General features: G+C 52.0%; 6 protein-coding genes across 6 annotated transcripts; 4 read left to right on the forward strand and 2 right to left on the reverse strand.

The window, feature by feature from the left end:
- Nucleotides 1-221: 221 nt before the first annotated feature.
- BO97DRAFT_338631 (Stk19 family serine/threonine-protein kinase) lies at nt 222-1,443 on the forward strand (the record flags this gene model as incomplete). Its single annotated transcript, XM_025691527.1, has 2 exons — nt 222-771; nt 845-1,443. 2 exons carry the CDS (start codon nt 222-224, stop codon nt 1,441-1,443), a joined length of 1,149 nt encoding a protein of 382 aa, XP_025554822.1.
- Nucleotides 1,444-1,656: 213 nt separating this feature from the next.
- Nucleotides 1,657-2,938, forward strand: BO97DRAFT_363490 (SRPBCC family protein). The gene is made up of 2 exons (XM_025692505.1): nt 1,657-2,204; nt 2,356-2,938. The coding sequence occupies exons 1-2, from the start codon at nt 1,715-1,717 to the stop codon at nt 2,781-2,783; spliced, it is 918 nt and encodes a 305-aa protein (XP_025554823.1). The 5' UTR covers nt 1,657-1,714; the 3' UTR covers nt 2,784-2,938.
- Nucleotides 2,939-3,597: 659 nt separating this feature from the next.
- Nucleotides 3,598-5,869, reverse strand: BO97DRAFT_219277 (C2H2 zinc finger protein). Its single transcript, XM_025690639.1, has one exon. It carries the CDS (start codon nt 5,543-5,545, stop codon nt 3,647-3,649), a length of 1,899 nt encoding a protein of 632 aa, XP_025554824.1. The 5' UTR covers nt 5,546-5,869; the 3' UTR covers nt 3,598-3,646.
- Nucleotides 5,870-9,450: 3,581 nt separating this feature from the next.
- Nucleotides 9,451-10,945, forward strand: BO97DRAFT_432205 (uncharacterized protein; the record flags this gene model as incomplete). Its single annotated transcript, XM_025697522.1, has 3 exons — nt 9,451-9,843; nt 9,904-10,371; nt 10,424-10,945. The coding sequence occupies 3 exons, from the start codon at nt 9,451-9,453 to the stop codon at nt 10,943-10,945; spliced, it is 1,383 nt and encodes a 460-aa protein (XP_025554825.1).
- A 479-nt stretch (nt 10,946-11,424) lies between these two features.
- Nucleotides 11,425-14,707, reverse strand: BO97DRAFT_476003 (condensin subunit BRN1). Its single transcript, XM_025700449.1, has 3 exons — nt 14,472-14,707; nt 13,830-14,415; nt 11,425-13,769 (listed from the first exon to the last, which is right to left on the reverse strand). The coding sequence occupies exons 1-3, from the start codon at nt 14,546-14,548 to the stop codon at nt 11,763-11,765; spliced, it is 2,670 nt and encodes an 889-aa protein (XP_025554826.1). The 5' UTR covers nt 14,549-14,707; the 3' UTR covers nt 11,425-11,762.
- Nucleotides 14,708-14,937: 230 nt separating this feature from the next.
- Nucleotides 14,938-18,260, forward strand: BO97DRAFT_385094 (sodium/calcium exchanger protein). The gene is made up of 2 exons (XM_025693448.1): nt 14,938-15,354; nt 15,452-18,260. Exons 1-2 carry the CDS (start codon nt 15,166-15,168, stop codon nt 18,122-18,124), a joined length of 2,862 nt encoding a protein of 953 aa, XP_025554827.1. The 5' UTR covers nt 14,938-15,165; the 3' UTR covers nt 18,125-18,260.
- The last annotated feature ends 136 nt before the right edge of the window (nt 18,261-18,396 follow it).

An 18,396-nucleotide genomic window follows, 5' to 3' on the forward strand; every position in this document is an offset into this window, starting at 1 on the left:
TGTAATAATATCCGTATACATACTCCGTAGTTATCTGATATCTTATCCATGCCATCCATTATCATTTTATCACACGTCATGCCATGACTAGAGTCACGTGCTGATTGATAATCGCCAGGCCCTGAGATCCTTTCATTTCCTATTTTCTCTTAAAATATATACATTCCACTCCTTGCGACCTCCACTGATGCTCTCTCTAGTTGAAGTACGCTCACCCGGCCATGCCCTTGCGGATCACATCTGCTCCTGTCGCTGGAATCAAAAAGAACAGAAAATCAAACTCCACTAGGCCACGCCCATCTCTCTTCGCCGCATATGCTCGTCGCAAGGCCTCGGCTTCATCGGTAAACGCACCCAGATACAACTGTACAGATGATGACCAAGGCAAATTATCCGACCTGGGCCTGTCGCGGTACATCCCAGAGACTGCTCACGTGACAGATGTGGTGCAGGCATTGCAGTACATTCGTTCAACTATGTTCGATGGCCTTCCTCAGCGTGTGGGGATGAACAGCATACGCATTGCCGAAGTGCTGAATCTTCGTCGGTCACTCCCCCCACTTGCCTCCGTGGCCCATATACATACATTACTCGATGCACCGACCAAGGTTGAAAAAGAGATTATAGAGTTGGTTTCCACGGGCCGCGTACGACGCTTGATCGTGCCAGGAAGAGGCAACGATGCCGCCGGGCTCGGCGAATGTCTGGTTCTCACGGAAGAGTGGAATCGGCTGGTGCAAGACAGCAATAACCTGGAAGCGTCGTTGAAAGGTGCGGACACTGGTCACTTCTGATTGAACAGATGCTGAAGCAGACTCCGCTGACTGCAACAATTGTCTTCCAGATGTATTTCAACAAGTCTTAAGTCGCGTCGGAAACAATCCTGCCATCCCCGGCAGCGCCTTCACAGTACCGGAATACATGGCCTTGGTTCGCGCCGGGTTTCTTGTTTCCTCCTCGTCGTTAGCCCAGGGCTCCTCGAGTATCGCATCCCTTCCCACGCTGCCGACTAGCCCAACCGTAGCCGCTGCGGCGAGCCGAACGAGCCCGCATGATGCGACGAGCGACGTCCCGGTGGTTGACCACAGCACCTCGGTCAACGCCCCAACACTCTTCCTCTCCCTGCCAAACACGGGGCCTTACCTTCGTTTACTTAGCGCTAGTCGGTCCCATCTTCTTTCGCTTCTGGAGCGGTCGGGTGCGCGAGAGACTCCTTTATACCTCCTTCGGGACCGATGGGACGGAGCCATTGAGAATGGCCAGAGCTTGAGCGTTGCTAAGAGGACAAGGGGCGAATTTACAGGTGTTTTGCCTGGCCGCACGAAGAAATGGAAGCAATTATATGGGATGAGCTTCCGGTGGGCTGTAGAGGAGGCCCTTGGGGCCGGGCTGATTGAGCTTTTTGATACGGGGAGTGTTGGTCCGGGAGTGCGCAGTTTATGATGGGGGCCTCATTTTCTTCGGGCTTTTTTTTTTCATGGCATACATTAATCCTAGCAGACGCCTCCATATCGAGAGAGCTCGCTTTGAAATTATAAATGTATATTTTGAAAGGTGGGGAGGTGCCACGGAATAAGACAGGAAACGGGTACAGACAAAGGGAAGGCTTTCTTTCTCGCTGTCCTAAACTTCTTTTACTCATCTCTCAGGCTTCCTCCGCTGTCTTCTTCCCCTTTCTCTTCCTTCATCCCTTATTCCCTGTCACCCTTTCACTATGTCACCGTTATCACCACCGCAATACCTTCGTCTCCAACCCCATCCCTTCTCCATTCTGCCCGACCATGTCTCCCTCAGGCATTCGCCGAGTCGACCACCCCTACGCGATTTCCTCCACGTTATCCTAACCGAAGCCCAGTCTTTCGTTACCGCGATCCCGACCACTTTCCATCCTACTCGTAAACCACGCCCTTCCCCCCCAGCTGCTGCCCTTGTCCATCTCTCTACCTGCTCACTCCCCGACGTACCCTCCGGTGTTGGCACCAAGAAGAAGCCCGGCTCTAACTTCTGGATCTGTCGAACGAGCGTTCACGAAAACGCGGCCCACGACGGCACCGCCTCTTGGGCAGAGTTTCGCGCCGGATTAAGGGAGAGCCATTCCGTACATGAGATGGAGTACACGCCTAGTGTATCCGCCGTTGAGACCTTGCTGGAATGGCCAACTCAGACAGAGATCGAGGGTGGGTGGCAGCGAGTGATTGTTCATGGTGAGTCGTCTCCTCTCACGTTGTTGCAACCCGTTTGGCTGCAAACAGTCCCTGTCACAGAGGTAGCCATAAATGAACGAATATCCTTGCTCAAACTACGACCAACCAGTGAACGTTATTACTCATACCTTCCATCCGAGACGCCTGATAGCCCCGCGCTCCTTCATTGTCCTCGTCGTCTCCGCGGACCGACCCGGCGGCGACCAGAGCGGCTTCATGACCGTGCAGATTCCCCTATCTCCGGAGGCGGAGCCGGCAGACGCCCTGCCCGACCTTTGCCGCGCAATCTCCGCCGCGCAACCTTCGAAGGCAGTACTCGCCAGTTACTCGAGCGTCGAACAGGTATCGCCCACTCGTTCCGATGCGGTCACCGACGCGGTCACCTGGACCATGGCTACCACATCTGAAGCCGGCGGAGCCATCCCGGGCTGGGTGCAACGAAGCTGGACTCTGGGCGGGGCCCCGAAGGCTGTTGTGGCGGATGTCGGCTTGTTTCTGGGGTGGACGTCCAGGAAGAGATCCTCAAGGGGAACTTGCTTGCATGAAGACCATTCCCAGGCTGCTGAACGCAGGCTTTAGCTTTGCTGTCCACATGCCCAATGGCACTAATTTACATCGGCTTCCTACCCCACCTAGCTCGCAGTAGCCGAGGGAGGCTGGCGAAGAGAACTGCCACGATGACTAGAACAGCCTTATGAGAAGTGCCAAAAGATGTAGAATATAAGAGTGCCTGGACCCCCACGTTCCATATACAAATTGCTACGTTGGGGATACTTAAGTGACTTAGCACAGGGGATCCACTCCCGAGCACCGGAAAGATACTCAGGAGCGGCAGTTCAGGGGACAGACCGTACACAATAGCGCATGGATCTACACCGAGTGCCACTGGATATAGAGGCAGGTGGTGTGAGCAACACTGCCATTCATGTCCTAGTGCGCGAAACGGACAGGGCAACAACCCGCCGCTTAATCGTCACGATGAAGGATGATGCAGAGAAGCTATTGGACTACCCAAGACAAGAGTGAAGACAAGCCCAGCGTTGCTGGAATACGGTATTGACAAGCTGAAAAGCAGCAGACGAAAAGGAAGGTCAAGCCCCTCACACAACGAACCTACATACAATCACAAGATGATGTTCATCAATGGCGCCCACATTTTTGAACCAGGGAAAAGGAGGAGAGGGAATAATGGTACGAGAAAGGCAGAGAATAATGGCGGTCATGATGATGGAAAGCATGGCAATTCACATTTGACGCAATCGCCGGGTATTATGAAGGAATATAGGCACGTGAAGGTTGCGATTCATGTAAAGAAAGAAGTGAGAAGAATCAGCGTCAGCTGAATATCCAAGCACCTGACAAAGGAGACACGGCCTTAAGGCGAGAGATGTGAAAAGTGCGCGTCGAAGGAACGTTACGTGAGGATGGGTGAGTAGATTCGTTCATCGTGGGCCCGCACTGATACTGCCGGACTCTGGCTGAACTTGGGGCACGCTTGGGGTTGCAAATGCATTAGCATTGGCCGATGCCAGTTGCACCCTCAGCGCAGCGACTTCTGTCTTCAAACCGTTCAACTCCTCATGGACGGAGCGAATATATGCCCAGAGCTTCTCTTCTCGTTCACGACTCTGATCCAGACAGCTGGCTTCATGCGAGCCAGGCAGCTGACTGCCACTGTTTAGAGCGGTTTCCGACCCTGGTTTAGATGCTATCGGCCCGCTGTGATTACTCGAATGGCTATGGGACGCGGCATGTTTGTTGCCTGCGGAGGCAGAGGGGGCCACAGCTCCCGGCGAGTGAAGCGCAAAACGAGATTCGGAAGAACTTAATCCAGGAGGCGGGGGCAGCTGGGGGGGCGCTGCTTGCGGTGGAGGAAGGCCCAGCCCTGGAGCCGCCGAGGTGCCTGCCCTGCTGTACGGCTGTTGCCCTTGTTGCTGGAATGATTGGGATAGACCAGGCGAATGGGCACGATGTGACTGGGTATTGTTCTCCGAACAGTGACCAAGATGGTGAGCAGATAGGGCATTGGGAGAAAGTGGTTTTGGGCTTTCGGTGATGTTGGCGGGAAATACGGAGGCCGAAGGCTGAGCCGGGGGCGGGAATGTTATATTGCCCGATTGTGAAATGGGGGAAGTCGACGCACTAGACCCGCCATGGCTAGGTGGGGGGAAAAGGCCACCCGGGGATGGTCTGCCAGATGCAATGGGAGGATAAGTGCTCGGCTGGCGCGATTGGTAGCCCGGGGCAGTATTAGCACGGGAAAGCGAATCCGTCGGCATATCGTGCTTCTTGATACTAGGCATATTAAGTCGCCGTTCTTCTTCCTCATCCATGCGTTCCGGCTCAGCGTACACAAGCCCGTCCATGGTATCCTCCGTCGCTCCGGCAGTTGTGGCATCACCATATTCATCTTCCGGAACATAGCTGCCCATACTGGCACGACGACCGGCGCATCCACCTTGGCCCTTGTTGTGGCGCGCCAAAGCGTCACCGCGAGCGAATCTGCGCCCGCATTTCGGACAAATGTGTGGTCGTTCACCGGTATGTAGTTTGGTATGTCTCTTTAGGTCGTGTAGCCGGCGAAAGCGTGACTGACAGGTCTGACAAACATATGGCTTCTCCTGGCTATGAGTGAGAAGGTGACTCTTGAGGTTGTGGTGTCTCGTGAATTCAGTAGAGCAGTATGGGCAACGGTGCTTCTTCGCCGACGGTGACCGCTGGCCTTTGTGGAATCCGGCGTTGGGCAGGCTCAGGCCACGACGAGGGTCACTAAGGCTGGCTGTGGGCATTGGGTATGAGAATGCTTTGTTTCCCGGTTCTTGCGAGAGTTCTTCTCGATGACGAGGATGGTCTCCATCATGCGAAGCCGAGTCTTCGATTGGGCCAGGACTGGCTACTGTCGGAGTAGCCATCAGAGTCGTGCTACTCTCGGCCGGCCCAAAGGCATCAGACGTATTTCCCGGAGCTGGATGTGAGTCGACCTGCATTTGATCGGAGGACAAACGCATGTCATCGGGTCCGGAGCTATCCTGCTGCCTTTCACTGGCGCCGAGTGCCTCTCTCGCTACTTGCGAACTGTGCTGCTCTGATTGCTTCTCTTGCTCGAGTGGCCGATCTATCGGACCTGCAGCGGGGCCAGCCGTTGTCATTGGCGGTATTGACTCACTCGAGCGTGAAACGTTTAGTCCGGCGTTGGCAATAGATGTCAGGCTGGAATCGGGTCTTGGATTTCTGAGGAGGGCGATCGAATCTGATGGAGTCGATATGATGGGAGCGGACGAGCCAGGGAGTGGAGCAGAGATAGAGACAAGTTCGTTGTTCGATTGCATCAACGCAGCCATGGATAATGATTTAATCGCGCCGGCCTGAGAGATTTGACGAAAGTATGAGGGGCTGGCTCAACGAAACTTCTGTTAGTGGTACAAGGGAACAAAGTAGATAGGCTGAGTGACGAGCGACCCGGAACAATCAGGATTATGAAACGCGAGACAGAATACGTCAGTATGCTAGGGTGGGCAAATAATCAATTGAAGCCAAAGAATATGAAGGGATGCATGATGAATCCACAGAGAGAGAGAGAGAGAGAGAGAGAGAGAGAGAGGAGAGAGGCGCTGTCGCGTGGGGCGCTGCTCACCTAGGTCGAACCGAGTGTGGCGCAAGCTGACGGGACGTTCACTTCAGCCTTCGCGCAACGTCTTCTTGGACAAGACCCCACAGATCAGCTAAATGAGGGGGTGACCAAGCCAAGTCTTCTTCTGAGTAGAGATGAATGGAGAAGAAGTAGATATAAAGATCGAATGGAGATTTTCTCCATGGAAAGGCTCGAAATAGTGAGCGGTCTGACACCCTGAAGTGAAGATGTCTGATTTTAGCGTCCGGATCTGAGCGAGAAGCGGGCCGGGCTGCTGTTAGTCTATTTGCGAATGCCTATCTCGAAAATAGTACGGCTGCAGGGATAAAGCTAAAACCTGCACTTGTCAAAACAGAAATGTTGGAGAACAAGTATGCAGACCATGTAAAGAAAAAGAACTCAGGAGAAAAAAAACAAAACTATTGTGGTTCAGGCACGGGTGACACCATACCAGGTGGACCAGGCAAGGTAAGGCAAGGGGGAAAGAAACGATGCGAAGGGAAAGAGGAGGTGGTAGTGAATTTTTAGAGTAGACGACGGCGTGACTAGCAAGAGTCAGAGAGACGAAGAGAATATTTGGGCATATTCGAGTGATGGAAGGTGGGAAACCCAGGCAAGCATAGAGAGATGAATTGCAATTAATGATGGACCAGGTGGAGAACAATGACACAGGCAGCGATGTATCAATAAGCAGGGGGAGACAGTTGGGGTGGGCAGGCTTTCGGGTCGTATTGGAGGGGGTGGGAGGTTTCGTATGGATGTATTGAAATATCAACTCGGCATCTCCGATCTCAAGGCTTGAAGTTGCGAGATAGCATACAAGTCAAAATAGGGGAACGAACTATTAATTGGCCAAAACCTTGGGATGGGACGGTGTGGACAAAGAACAGTAAAGTGAAGTGGACTTGTTATTGTTGTGGTCATGGTTGGGGGTGGAGAGTGGCTGCGGTGGGAAGACAAGACCAAACTCCCATCGATGAACATAACTGCAAAAGTGGAAGTATATACGTACTCGTGATCACCCAAGGAATCTCAATGTATTAAAAAAGTCAGAAAGAGGCAGAAGAGCAAAGGAGCGAGAAGAGGAGCAGGGAGGAAATTAAGAGAGAAGGAGAGAGCAGGCGAGAGAGAGGGAAGGAGGCGCGGGGGGGGAGCGCGTGGAGGAGGAAAGAGAGGGAGAGAGAGAGAGAGAGAGAGAGAGTAAGAAAGGAAGCGGAGGGAAACACGAGCAGGCTGGAGTGTGGCTGGAAGCTTGGAAGGAGTGAGGCTCCGGGCTATTGGCCGCGGACCCATCCTGATGGGCAGGCTAAAAATACTACCAATGGATGATGAAAATCAACAGCAACTGCTACTACAGAAGATACATACTCTGGTATGTACTTTACAGCCCCAGATCTTTCTAGATATATGAGAGAGGGTGTGTGTGAGAGAGTGACTGAGCGTCTTGCATATTCCACTTCAGTCCTGTCTTGACTGATGGGAATGGAAAGAGGCTGTGTTTGTGTTGGCTGAAACACGGTCATCGTGGCTGGGCACTGCAGACAGCCTGGAGCCCTCAGTGCCCTGCCCTGCCTGGCAGACCTGCTGATAACCCGTATCGCCCGCCTTGCGCAGGGCCTGGCCACTGGTCGCCGCCGGTTTCTAGAACCTCAGTGCGGGCCTAGTGGGTGGCTGTGCCCATCTGACCGCCTACCAAATTGGAGAAATAAAGAATCGAAACGAAGAAAGTCCACAGTTGCATGCTTGCGATCGAGTTCGACGGCGGCATGGGCAGGGACTGAGTCGGACTGGCGATTACTCCCTTTCGCGTCCCCCTCCGCCACTGAGCCGGTGTAGCAGTGTGCTATATTATCGAAAAACCCGAGGAAACGGCAGGCTGACATTAGTTAGACTAACCTTGTGGCACATACTGAAGAATCCGAGCACTTCTGCAGCATCGCAATCGGTTCTCCCGCTGCATTTCAAGTCAACAAAGGTCGTGCTCTCAGAACTCTGGAATGTAATGTGATAGTAGCGCTCTCTCCACCCTCTGAGATTGTTTGATAAAAGCGTCACCGGGCCTGATGTGGTGGTTTGAGCGAGGGGGGAGAGTGGGGGGGGGGGGTGGTGGTAAAAGGAAGGGGTAGGAAGAATGAGGAAGAGGATCTGGGAATGGAAGTGATACAGGAAGTGGAAGTGGAAGTGGAAGTGGAAGAGGACGAGGACGAGGAAAGAAAACATAGATCAGCGGAGAGGAAGAGGGGAATTGACAGAGGGGAAAGGGAAATACATCGGGGATGGATTGGGAAGAAGCCACCGAACCGGATTAAGCGCCTCGATCAGGACATCACATCATTTTGGGGTGATGATGTGATAGACAGAAGGACATTGCATTGCAGCTGTTAGCACGCACTATGGCTAAGTCAACTAGAAGTTTACAGCAGTACACGTGATGGTCCCCTCTCTTTCCCCTCATCATCATCACCTTCTCTCCTTCCGTCCAATTTCTATACTACCTCCCGACCGTACTATAGGTACTACTATACACTCACTGTTCCCCTGTCATATACAATTCACTAGACTCCGCTTATTGCCAATGGCCATCCCGGCGGTTCTGCAGTTCATCTGGTTGGCTGGCTAAAGAAGACGATCAAGCATCATGGATTGGTGCTCGGGAAGGGGGAAAACCAGTCCGGGAATTCCCTTAAGCTCATTCGCTCCTCAGGTGATGGAACGTGCATCTGAAGTGACAGCCAGGGCTCCTCCATGGTCTTTGCTTGGGGGGAAACGCATCCGTCTCCACTGTGACAGACTAGGCCGAGTGCTCCAGTGATCCAAGTCAATATCCAGTCGCCGTGTCGGCTGGGCCTCTTCACCTCCTTCATACATTACTTTTGACTTCCCTGCTTGCCCAATCACCATCTGCCCGAGGTTGTGTTGCATCTTGCCGGGCGCTTATTTTCCCTCTTCACATACCTTCATGCAATCATGGATGGTGTCTCCCCCCTCCCTCCTTCCCCCCCGTCAAATGGAGATGGCCAGGTCAGCGCCCTTTTCATTGATATTCAAAGCGATCATGCTGCCCAGGCTCAAACTCCTCCGCCATAGTTCCTCTTGTTACCGTGTTTGACTGGCAGACCAGCAGCTCCTGGGACCTCCTCTTCAGTTTGACATTCTACAGATACAACAGGTAAGAGAAGCCAGGTCACAGTATTCGCGCTGCTTCACTGTTGAAGAAAAGAGACTCCACCTGTGCCCTTGGACTAGCAACCGTCAAGCCCAAAGGTCGGTAATGAGGTTTTCTTTCTTTCACTCCAATGTATCGCGATATCCCACTACCGAAATCGTTGATTTAGGCAACGGCTGACCAAAGACACTCCAGCCAACCACCCGCGGCTCTATGCGCCTTGTTGCATCAGTTATCCAGTTGTTTGGAATCCTCTAAGCCTATCCAATTGTCCCCTCGGCACAAGGTTGAGAGCTGGTCTCTTTACATCCTCGAGCCCTTGCTGCATACAGCCCACTGTGACCCTTGTCTGCTAGATGTCTATGTCGGACAATAGTCAGGAAAACTCGCCTCAAACCTACGACGCCGTTACTCCTGTTGATCTTGTTCGTGGCTGTCGTCTTGGAGCAATGGTGCTACCCGCTGTCGCTGTTCAAGAGCGGAATTCTTCCGAATCGTCGATCTCCTCGCTCAAGCATTCTCGAGTAACTCGTTTTGCAGAGGCAGATACCATCCACTCTCCTCCAAGCGCTGTGGGTCTGGAAAGGTCTCCTTTCGCAGATCCACCCGAGGGCTCCAGGACCCCTCCTGATGTGTCCGACGTGGGTTTCGGATATGTCGCGGCAAGTGATCCGGCACAGCATACCTCACATCATGACGTTCCAACCCCGGGCCTAAAGAGTGCGCTCAAAGTGCCCGGGACCCCAGGACGCACACTAAATCCGTTGAGCCCGACATTTCGTGAAGAGTTCTACGTGGAAAAGCAAGAGAAGGTTACCGAGAAGGAAAATGCCAGAGACCTTGTAAGCCGACAGTCAAAATACTCCCCTGTTCACTCCGACGCTGATGACGATAAATGAAAGCGCATTAAACTGCGTGTTCGAGTAGCCAAGGTCTTCCTTCGTTTCATCAATTTTGGATGCAGTCTGATTGTTTTGACGATCTTGGGTACTACACTGACCATTTTTCATGCGACGAAAACACTCCCCGAGCGAAATACCTTCCCGCCGTGGGAGACTGGTACAAACCCTTGGCCGCAGTACCTGTTGCTGGGGGTTTCGTGCATTTCTCTGCTTGCTTGTCTCGCGGTATTTTGGGGCTATTGGAAAGGCGGTCATAAACGTGCGGAGAAGTTTGCATTTTACTATTCATCAATTACAGTTGGCGTCTTCGTCTTCAACCTGGTAATGTGGGTCGTGGCCGCCGCCATCTTCCAACACGCCAAGTCAAGTGGGAACAACAAAGACCTTTGGGGCTGGTCCTGCGTCCACAATGAACGGGAGCAGCTGTTTCAAGATCAGATCGATTACGCACTTCTTTGTCGTTTGCAGGTACGTCGTTTCTTTCGCTCAGTTTTTCCGGGCTAACGCAAAGAATCGGCAGGACTGGGGATTAGTCTGTGCCGTAATTGAGATCGTCCTGGAAATACTAGTTCTCTTGGTCTATGTGGTCGTTGCATACCGCTTTTGGACTAAAAGAAAGCTTGCTAGGTCGATGGACAGACGTGATCGCGCGAGAACAGATTTGTACATGGCCCAGCTCCGGCAGTCTGCACCGAACACTCCTGGGTTTCCTCATACGCCCAAGGCTCCTTTTGTTTCCACTTGCATTTCGCAAGATTCCTACTCGGCAGCGGAGAATGGAGAGGTATGTGCGACTCAATTCGCCTACCAGCAAAGCGAGACCAAGTCCCAGACACCCTTTCAACTTCAACCTCCGCCCATCCGGGTCCAGCATGCGACCCCTCAGCCAGCTCAAGAAGAGTTCTCTGCGCCTGTTTCGGTCACAATTGGTTCTAGTCAGCATATGGGGGCGGCACCTGGCGAACGCACCTACGAGAACGTCCCTATCCCTGAGGCGTACAAAAGTCCTATGAGCCCTGGATTTCCACGGGGGGCTTGTTAATCATAGAGCAACGGAAAAGGAGAAATGTGGGCGGGGCAGCCCCAGGGATACCGAAGTCAATAATGTCGTTGTATTGACTAGGTTTTGGACGCCTAGCTTACAAGCTCTCGGCCTCAGAGGGACCACGAATTTGCCCTTACCACTCTCCCTACGCAATCTTGGTACTACCCATCTAGAGTGGTTGACCTCCCCAGATGGTTGTTGCCTCTAATTTTCCTGCTCTTTGGCTTACGTTTCTTCCCAATCTGATTCTTGAATATTCGTTTAGATGTATTTTGAATTGATACCGCGCATATCCAACGGTATTGCATTCCTCTATTTTTCTTTCTGTCTCAGTAAATCTGCAATATTACGTCCTCGTGATGCAGCACCGCTGCATCCAGGCTCTGAGCAACAAAATTTGGGAATTAATTACAAGTCGACGAAGTTATTTATGAGCATTTGTTGCCTGATTGGACGATATCAGCGTCAGTACAGTCGTGGACTGACAAGAGAAACGTATGGTTAGAAGCCAGGTATCTACTATGAATTTTAACAAATCGACCAAGCCAAACAGACAGCGCAGTCGACAAATACCCGTCCTCAAAGGTAGCCTGATTCCCTAATCGAATACTGCAATAAAAGCCCCTGGAAGCCACGCCGGCCCAATTTCCCATTTAGTAAGTCCGAAACTCAACGCCTATACCCTCAAGACTCAAGCATATCATTTAACAAGCCCGCATTTCTCATATCGCAGTGGTCGATCTTATCGTGGTGCTGGATTTTGGTATTCATCCTTGGTCAATCGACCAATGGTATCGCCAACCATGATGTTCACTCATGCATCTCCTTCGTCAAGGACTGCGTTTGCATCCTTGGCAACGAAGATCTCTTCCAATTTTCCTGCACCAAGGCCATTAAGGCCATCGTCGTTTTGTAGAACCAAACCCTGTTCGTTGGCCAGGTGGAGCAAGCAAATAAACCCGAAAGACGTGCTAATGTCGCGCAGCTTCTCCGGGGCATAGACCGTTTTTAGTGAGTTCATGATCTGTGTGAACCGAAGTGCGCCGCCCGCAGAAGAATCCTCGTGGGTCTTATCTAGCAGCGTGGACGTGGGGACCGGATGCGTCTCGGTTTCGTACTCGTGCAATGAAGCGTCTTGGGCTGCACTGAAAACGGTATCTACCTGAGGGGAGGTCTCGAAACGGGATGTTGTTATCAGCCGCTCTCCCATGCCCCTCCACATATCCTGCTTCAGTCGACGAACATCGACCTTCTTAGCAACTCGCGCATAGGCGACATACTCGGGACGCGCCCGACGACCGCCTTGCGTGACTAATTGAGAGCCGAACCCTCCAGCACCAGCTGGTAGTGCTGAGCCAGGGGCTGACCCCATCATGTTAAGGAGTGCAGGGAGTCCTGATGCAGCAGCAGATTCTCCTATAGATGAGCCAGGAGCACCATCCATTGGCGGGGAAAGCATCTCCCTAGCGTCAGCAAATGGAAGGTTTTCATCATCGTCTTCGTCGAAGCCGTTGGGGAATGCAAGGCCATCATCATCGGCGAAGAAATTCGCGTCATATGCCCCTGGGGCGCCCTCATCGGATGCGGCGGCATCCTCTGGCTGGTGGTTTGCCCAGAACGCCTCGTCCATTTCTCTATTTCCCGAGGTTTGATCTTGTCGTCGGTGATTGAAATGTCTCGAGCCCATAAGTTTCTTGGAGCCCATTCTGGCTTTCGGTTTGAGGAAAAGGCGAAGCAATTGTCGTGAATTGAAATGCTTATCATCTGGAAGAAGGTTACGACCCTTGGTTTTCCATTGAGCCTTGGGCAGAGATATGGTGGAATTCGAGCTGGCAGGCGTATAGATCAATTCCCCAATAGTTGAATTTAGTGGAGCAGAGAAATCAACCTCGAAAGGTTCTTTTTCCCTACGTTGCTTCGGCGCCACGTTGGCGTTGTTTGCAGCGGCATGCTCCTTGATACGGCGAATCTTCCAGTGTTCTGGACCTGCCCAATTCTTCTGCAGTGCGTTGTCAAAGTAGCTGAGAATATTGTCATGGTCCCTTTTGTCCGGTTGATGGGTTAGAGAGATACCATAAGCATCATCGTCATCACGGTCCATGTCATCACCATCGGCATTCTCATCGCCTTCTCGATCAACGCGATGCACTTTCAGCATCGGCTCCAAAGCAGCTTCACGGGCCCAGGCCTCACCCCCCTCCCCAAAGCCAGCGTTTCCGCCCAAATCAAAGCCAGCCAATGTGGCGTCGTCGTCATCATCAAATCCGACTGCATTGTCATCATCTAGCATGATGCCAGATGCATCATTTGCGGGATTCCCTTCCTCTTGATCTCTTTCATGTCGCCAGTCGTCCGGAGCCTTCAAGAAGGGGATATCTAATGAGCCGCTCGGGTCGCCCAGATCAAAGTTTTTTAGTGACGGGCAAATGTCCTGGTTATCCATGAGATCCAAGTTCGGGAAAAAACGGCTCGCCAGGGGAGCTATGTCTATCTCCATGTTGTCCTCGAACATATCGCCTGCCTGGTTATTGGCCGAAGATGGCGATCGCGGTAGTTCGTGTTCTTCAGATTCGACTTCCTGGTCATCTGCCTCCTTTGACGTTGCTTCGGCCGCCGCGGCCGCATCGTCACTGCTGTCGAACACTATACGACCCTGTCCATCGATAGATAGGTGATTCAAAAGTAGTCCTTTGGCACCGCCTTCATCAAAGTCTGCGGAAGCTTTCTTGAACAACGGGTCGACAGAAAATTCGAGCTCGAATTTTTTAAGTTGAAGCGAGGAGAATGAGGGTGCTAATGTAGCTTCATGTGATCGCTGAACCTTCACCGGAGTCAACAAGAATTATACAAACAGACGGTACGACAATATGAGTCAACGAACCTTTCTCCGTGACTTTCTAGCACTTCCTTCATCTCCATCTTCGTCCTCGCCGACCCCATCGTCCTCGCCACCCTCAGCTCCGGTTTCGCGAGCTCTCTTGTCGCGACTGTCGGCTAATCCACTCAAAAGCTTACCCGTCTCCGTCGCCACACTATCGACTCTGCTAGTGTAAATCTTGACGCAGCCATCAAGCGTGCAACTAGCCTTCTGAAAATTGACACCGTCGCCTTCCTTCAGAAGCGACATATCGTGGAAGTAGTCAATCAGTGCAAAATTCCAGGAGTTATTAGCGTTGATCTTGTTGTCGGTCGCCATCTTCATCCATTCTTCGAAGTTGGCTAAGATCGGTACACGCTTCATTGGTGTCACTGCTCGACGTCCACCCACATCACTTTCTCGCCCTCGATACCCCGATCCCCTGGGGGTGACGGGACTCATACTGGCGCTGTTTTCATATCCGGTATATCGCCGTGGGGGCATGGGCGTCTTGACAGCGGCCTTAATCTGATCCATGTGGCGGTCATGTCGAGCCTGGCGCGCTTCCATGCGCGCTGCTTTCTCCCCCATGTCATCATTGAGTGGGATCCTAAAACCATCAGCACTCGTGACCAAGATATTAATCAAGATTGCAGCTACGCATACCTCATGGGAGAGTTCTTGTGAGGTGTAGATGCGCCGCCATTCGAACGCCGGTGCTTGGAATTAGCCACGCGGGGCATTGTGAAGAGAGTGTTTTTTGGAATTCAGGTAGTGAGACAATTCAAGTGTGGGCGTAAACCCCTACAGGGAGCCCAGCTATCTGGTAGATGAGAGTCAAATGGGCGAAATTAGCAGCGCCAAAAGCAGAGCCATGAGCCCGCAGGTAATGTGGTGATAATGGTGGTGAGTGGTGTTCAGCACGCCTCGTTGAGGGTGAAACAAACAATCAACAAAACATCCGCCTCCCCATAGCAGCCATTGGCGCAGTTTCCCCGCTTGCTGAATCAGTTATCAAGTAATCCATGCTAGTGCTTTGCACTGCCTTGCACTGCCTCCTGACGTGACATCAGTGGCTGGTGATCTCTATACGCTTTGCTGCCTCAACTCTCAGTCTCTCAACCTCTGTTCCCTTCCTCTCAGCGGCTTGCCCTCCTCCTGCTCTTAAAATTTGTCGTCCGGTCTTCCTCTCAAACAAGTTCTCTCTGCCTTCTGCTTCTACATCACTACGTCTGCCTTCTTTTCTCATTCTCTCTGCCGCAGCTGGATAGTGCTCTCTCCTCTCTCAGCTACGTGCTTATCGGAGTGTATGTATGGATCGTGACGGCCTATCGCCCAGGATGCCGCGATATCTTCCACAATGCTCCCAAGATTGAACACTCACCAAAACCGAACTCATCGGCAGAAGCGCTACTCAGTTCGCCCTTTCTGTTGTTCCATATTGCTTTTCAGCCTCCTTGTTCTCGCAAGCTGGGCTCGAGGACGGCTGAGACGTGATCCTGTCGTTCCCGATCTTCGGCAGCTACGTCAGCGAGACAACGCGGTAGAGGTAGGTACCTCCATTCAAGTCTAAGTCAGGTGTAGTCTGGACACTGTACGGAGCTTTGATTGAGCTTTGATTGATTTTTCCTTTGCCTCTTACGCAGTGCCGTCTGGTCCGTCAAGTCAAGCACCAATGCTCCTTCATCCGAACAAACTGCCCTGACGATCAAGATGGGCTCATTTCCTACCTTGAGCTCTATTACTGCACATTAGCGGATGCGAAGCCTTTGGCATTCACAATCATCATACTATGGCTGTCTTTTCTTTTCAGTACGATCGGAATTGCTGCCAGCGATTTTCTTTGCATTGACCTCAGCACACTGGCCAGTGTCCTTGGTTTGAGTGAAAGCCTCACAGGCGTTACCTTCCTTGCTTTCGGCAATGGAAGCCCTGACGTATTCTCCACTTTCGCCGCCATGCGGTCGAACAGTGGAAGTCTCGCCATCGGGGAACTACTCGGCGCAGCGAGCTTCATAACATCAGTGGTTGCCGGCTCGATGGCGCTGGTCCGCCCTTTTAAAGTCGCGCGAAGGAGTTTCGTCCGAGACGTAGGTTACTTCGTCGTGGCTGTGAGTTTCAGTATGTTTCTACTTGGTGACGGACGCCTGCATGTCTGGGAGTCAGCCACAATGGTAGCCTTATACTGTTTCTATGTGGTGCTTGTTGTAACATGGCACTGGTATATCTTACGACGGCGCCGAGCCTATGAGCGAAATCTAGCGGCACGGTCACACTTCCATATACCAGACAATCAGGAGTTAGATATTGAGGAGTTGGAGGATGATGATCCCGGGGTAGCCTCTGAGTCTACCAGTCTTCTTCGTGGCGATGATTTCAACACGCTGGAAAGGCCCGATGTGGTTTGGCAAAGTGGAGAGGAAGACGATGAAACTCGCAACCGTTATTTGGCTGAAATACGGGACAATATGCACGTCTATCGCCCAGTTGCTCGCCGTCGCAGTACTCTGAATCCTATTCGGCCGAGCCTCGTTGGTGCACTGGAATTCCAGTCCGTTCTTGCGTCTCTCCAGAAGTCGAGGAATCTTCATTCGAAGGCCCCTTCCGTCAACGCCGACCGATTTTCTGACAATGAGGAAATAGCCTCCCCATATCTGTATCCAGACAATATCTCGGTTGCATCCCACCCACGGACCAGTCGGCCCTCAACCAGCGACCGCTTCCACTTTAGTCAAGCACGTGGTCCGACTCGAACTCGAGCTGTGTCCGCCAACGCTGCGGTAGACCTCAAATTGGACACAAGCGTGCCAGACCCCAGTACACGACAGCACTTGCTGACCGTTAGTCAACCTTCAATCGACAGCCAAGCAATGACTAGCGCACACCAGTTCGACTATCAATCTCAAAGCCCAAACCTCCTTGTACCCCCAGATACATTCCACTTACCTACTTATCAGTCATCAACTACACACCCCGGTTCCCCGCTGATGATTTCGCCCCGTGGCACGACTTTATCCGGTGAAGCCCATCCAGAGAGCCCAACAAGCCCTTTTCCGCCTCTTTTGGATGCACTAGGTCCAGTGTCCTCAACACCACCGAGCATACGCTTACCACCTGCGACAAGCCCCACGGAACCACTGCAAATTCAAGATAGTATCCAGAACAATGGATGCAATCGAATCACGGCGCCGACGACATATTGGGCAAGGTCCTGGTCCATATTTCAGTCAATCATTTCCACTCTTTTCCCTACATTGGTTGGTTGGCGATCTAAATCCATCTGGGAGCAAATTTTAGGAGTCGTGGCAGCGCCTAGTGTGTTGCTGCTGACGATCACGCTTCCTGTTATCGAAGCGGCACCCTCAGTTCGCGATGCTGGCACCGTCTCCGTCGTCGTGACACCTGCGGATGCTGTCAACGCTCCGGCGCCCTTGATAGCTTTACCGGAAGACAGTCCACTTTTAGGTGCTCTTGATCAGGACTCCATAGCTGAGCATGCTCTCCATTCGAATCGAAAATCTCAGTGTGCACCGTCAAGATCGCGTTTTGATTCCGAGATGCCTGCCATCCAAACAAGTTTAGATTCGTCTGCAACGGCCGCAAAGGAGTGGTGCTCTTGGCTAGTCTGGGTCCAGCTTTTTACAGGCCCTTTATTCGTGGCTTTGATTGCCTGGACAGCCATGGATCCCGATTTGGACTTCCGCAACCTACTCTTACCGTTCTTGGTCTCACTCCTCTTTTCTCTTATTTGTAGCACAGTCCTCATAATTAGCACGCGAAGTTGTTCAGCTTCCCAGCCTCCAGACGAGTGGCGGCCTTTTCTAGCGCTTTTGGGTTTTGTGGTTGCTATCTTTTGGATCGCCACGATTGCCACAGAAGTGGTCAATCTCCTCAAGACCTTGGGTGTCATTCTGAACATCAGCGATTCTCTTCTAGGGCTCACCGTCTTCGCAGTGGGAAACTCTCTAGGCGACCTTGTCGCAGATATAACTGTTGCGCGCCTTGGCTATCCTGTTATGGCACTGAGTGCCTGCTTTGGGGGGCCCATGCTGAACATCCTTCTCGGAATTGGGTTGGGGGGGCTGTACATGACTGTGAATGCGAAGCCAGAAACAATTGTGACGCACGGTGGCTCGTACGAAATCGAGGTCTCCAAAGTACTTGTCATCAGTGGTGCCACCTTATTGATTACCTTGCTTGGGTTGCTGGTTGTAGTCCCGTTGAATGGTTGGAGGATGGATAGGAAAATCGGCTGGGGTCTTGTGGTTCTATGGGCCATCAGTACACTAGGCAATGTTGTTGCCGAGATTGTTAGCTGAAAGGGTCTTTGATATTTATATTTGAACTCCCACATTACAGTTTTATTTATAAGGCTTTGGTAGAGTGGAAGGGCTACCTGTATTGTACCAGGCCGAGCCGGCTATTCTCTCGCTTCATTAACTACACGCTATATATAGATCAGGACATATCAAAGAGTGCCCTTGCATAGATAGACCCACGTTCTGTCATTTTTTGTAGGCTTTCGTGGAATGTCTTCCTTTGTGCTCCCTCATGTAGGTATATGAGACAGTGACATGGATGCATGTCAATT

The sequence above is a fragment of the Aspergillus homomorphus genome (genome assembly GCF_003184865.1).
Source record: "Aspergillus homomorphus CBS 101889 unplaced genomic scaffold BO97scaffold_5, whole genome shotgun sequence".
Lineage (NCBI taxonomy): Eukaryota > Fungi > Ascomycota > Eurotiomycetes > Eurotiales > Aspergillaceae > Aspergillus > Aspergillus homomorphus.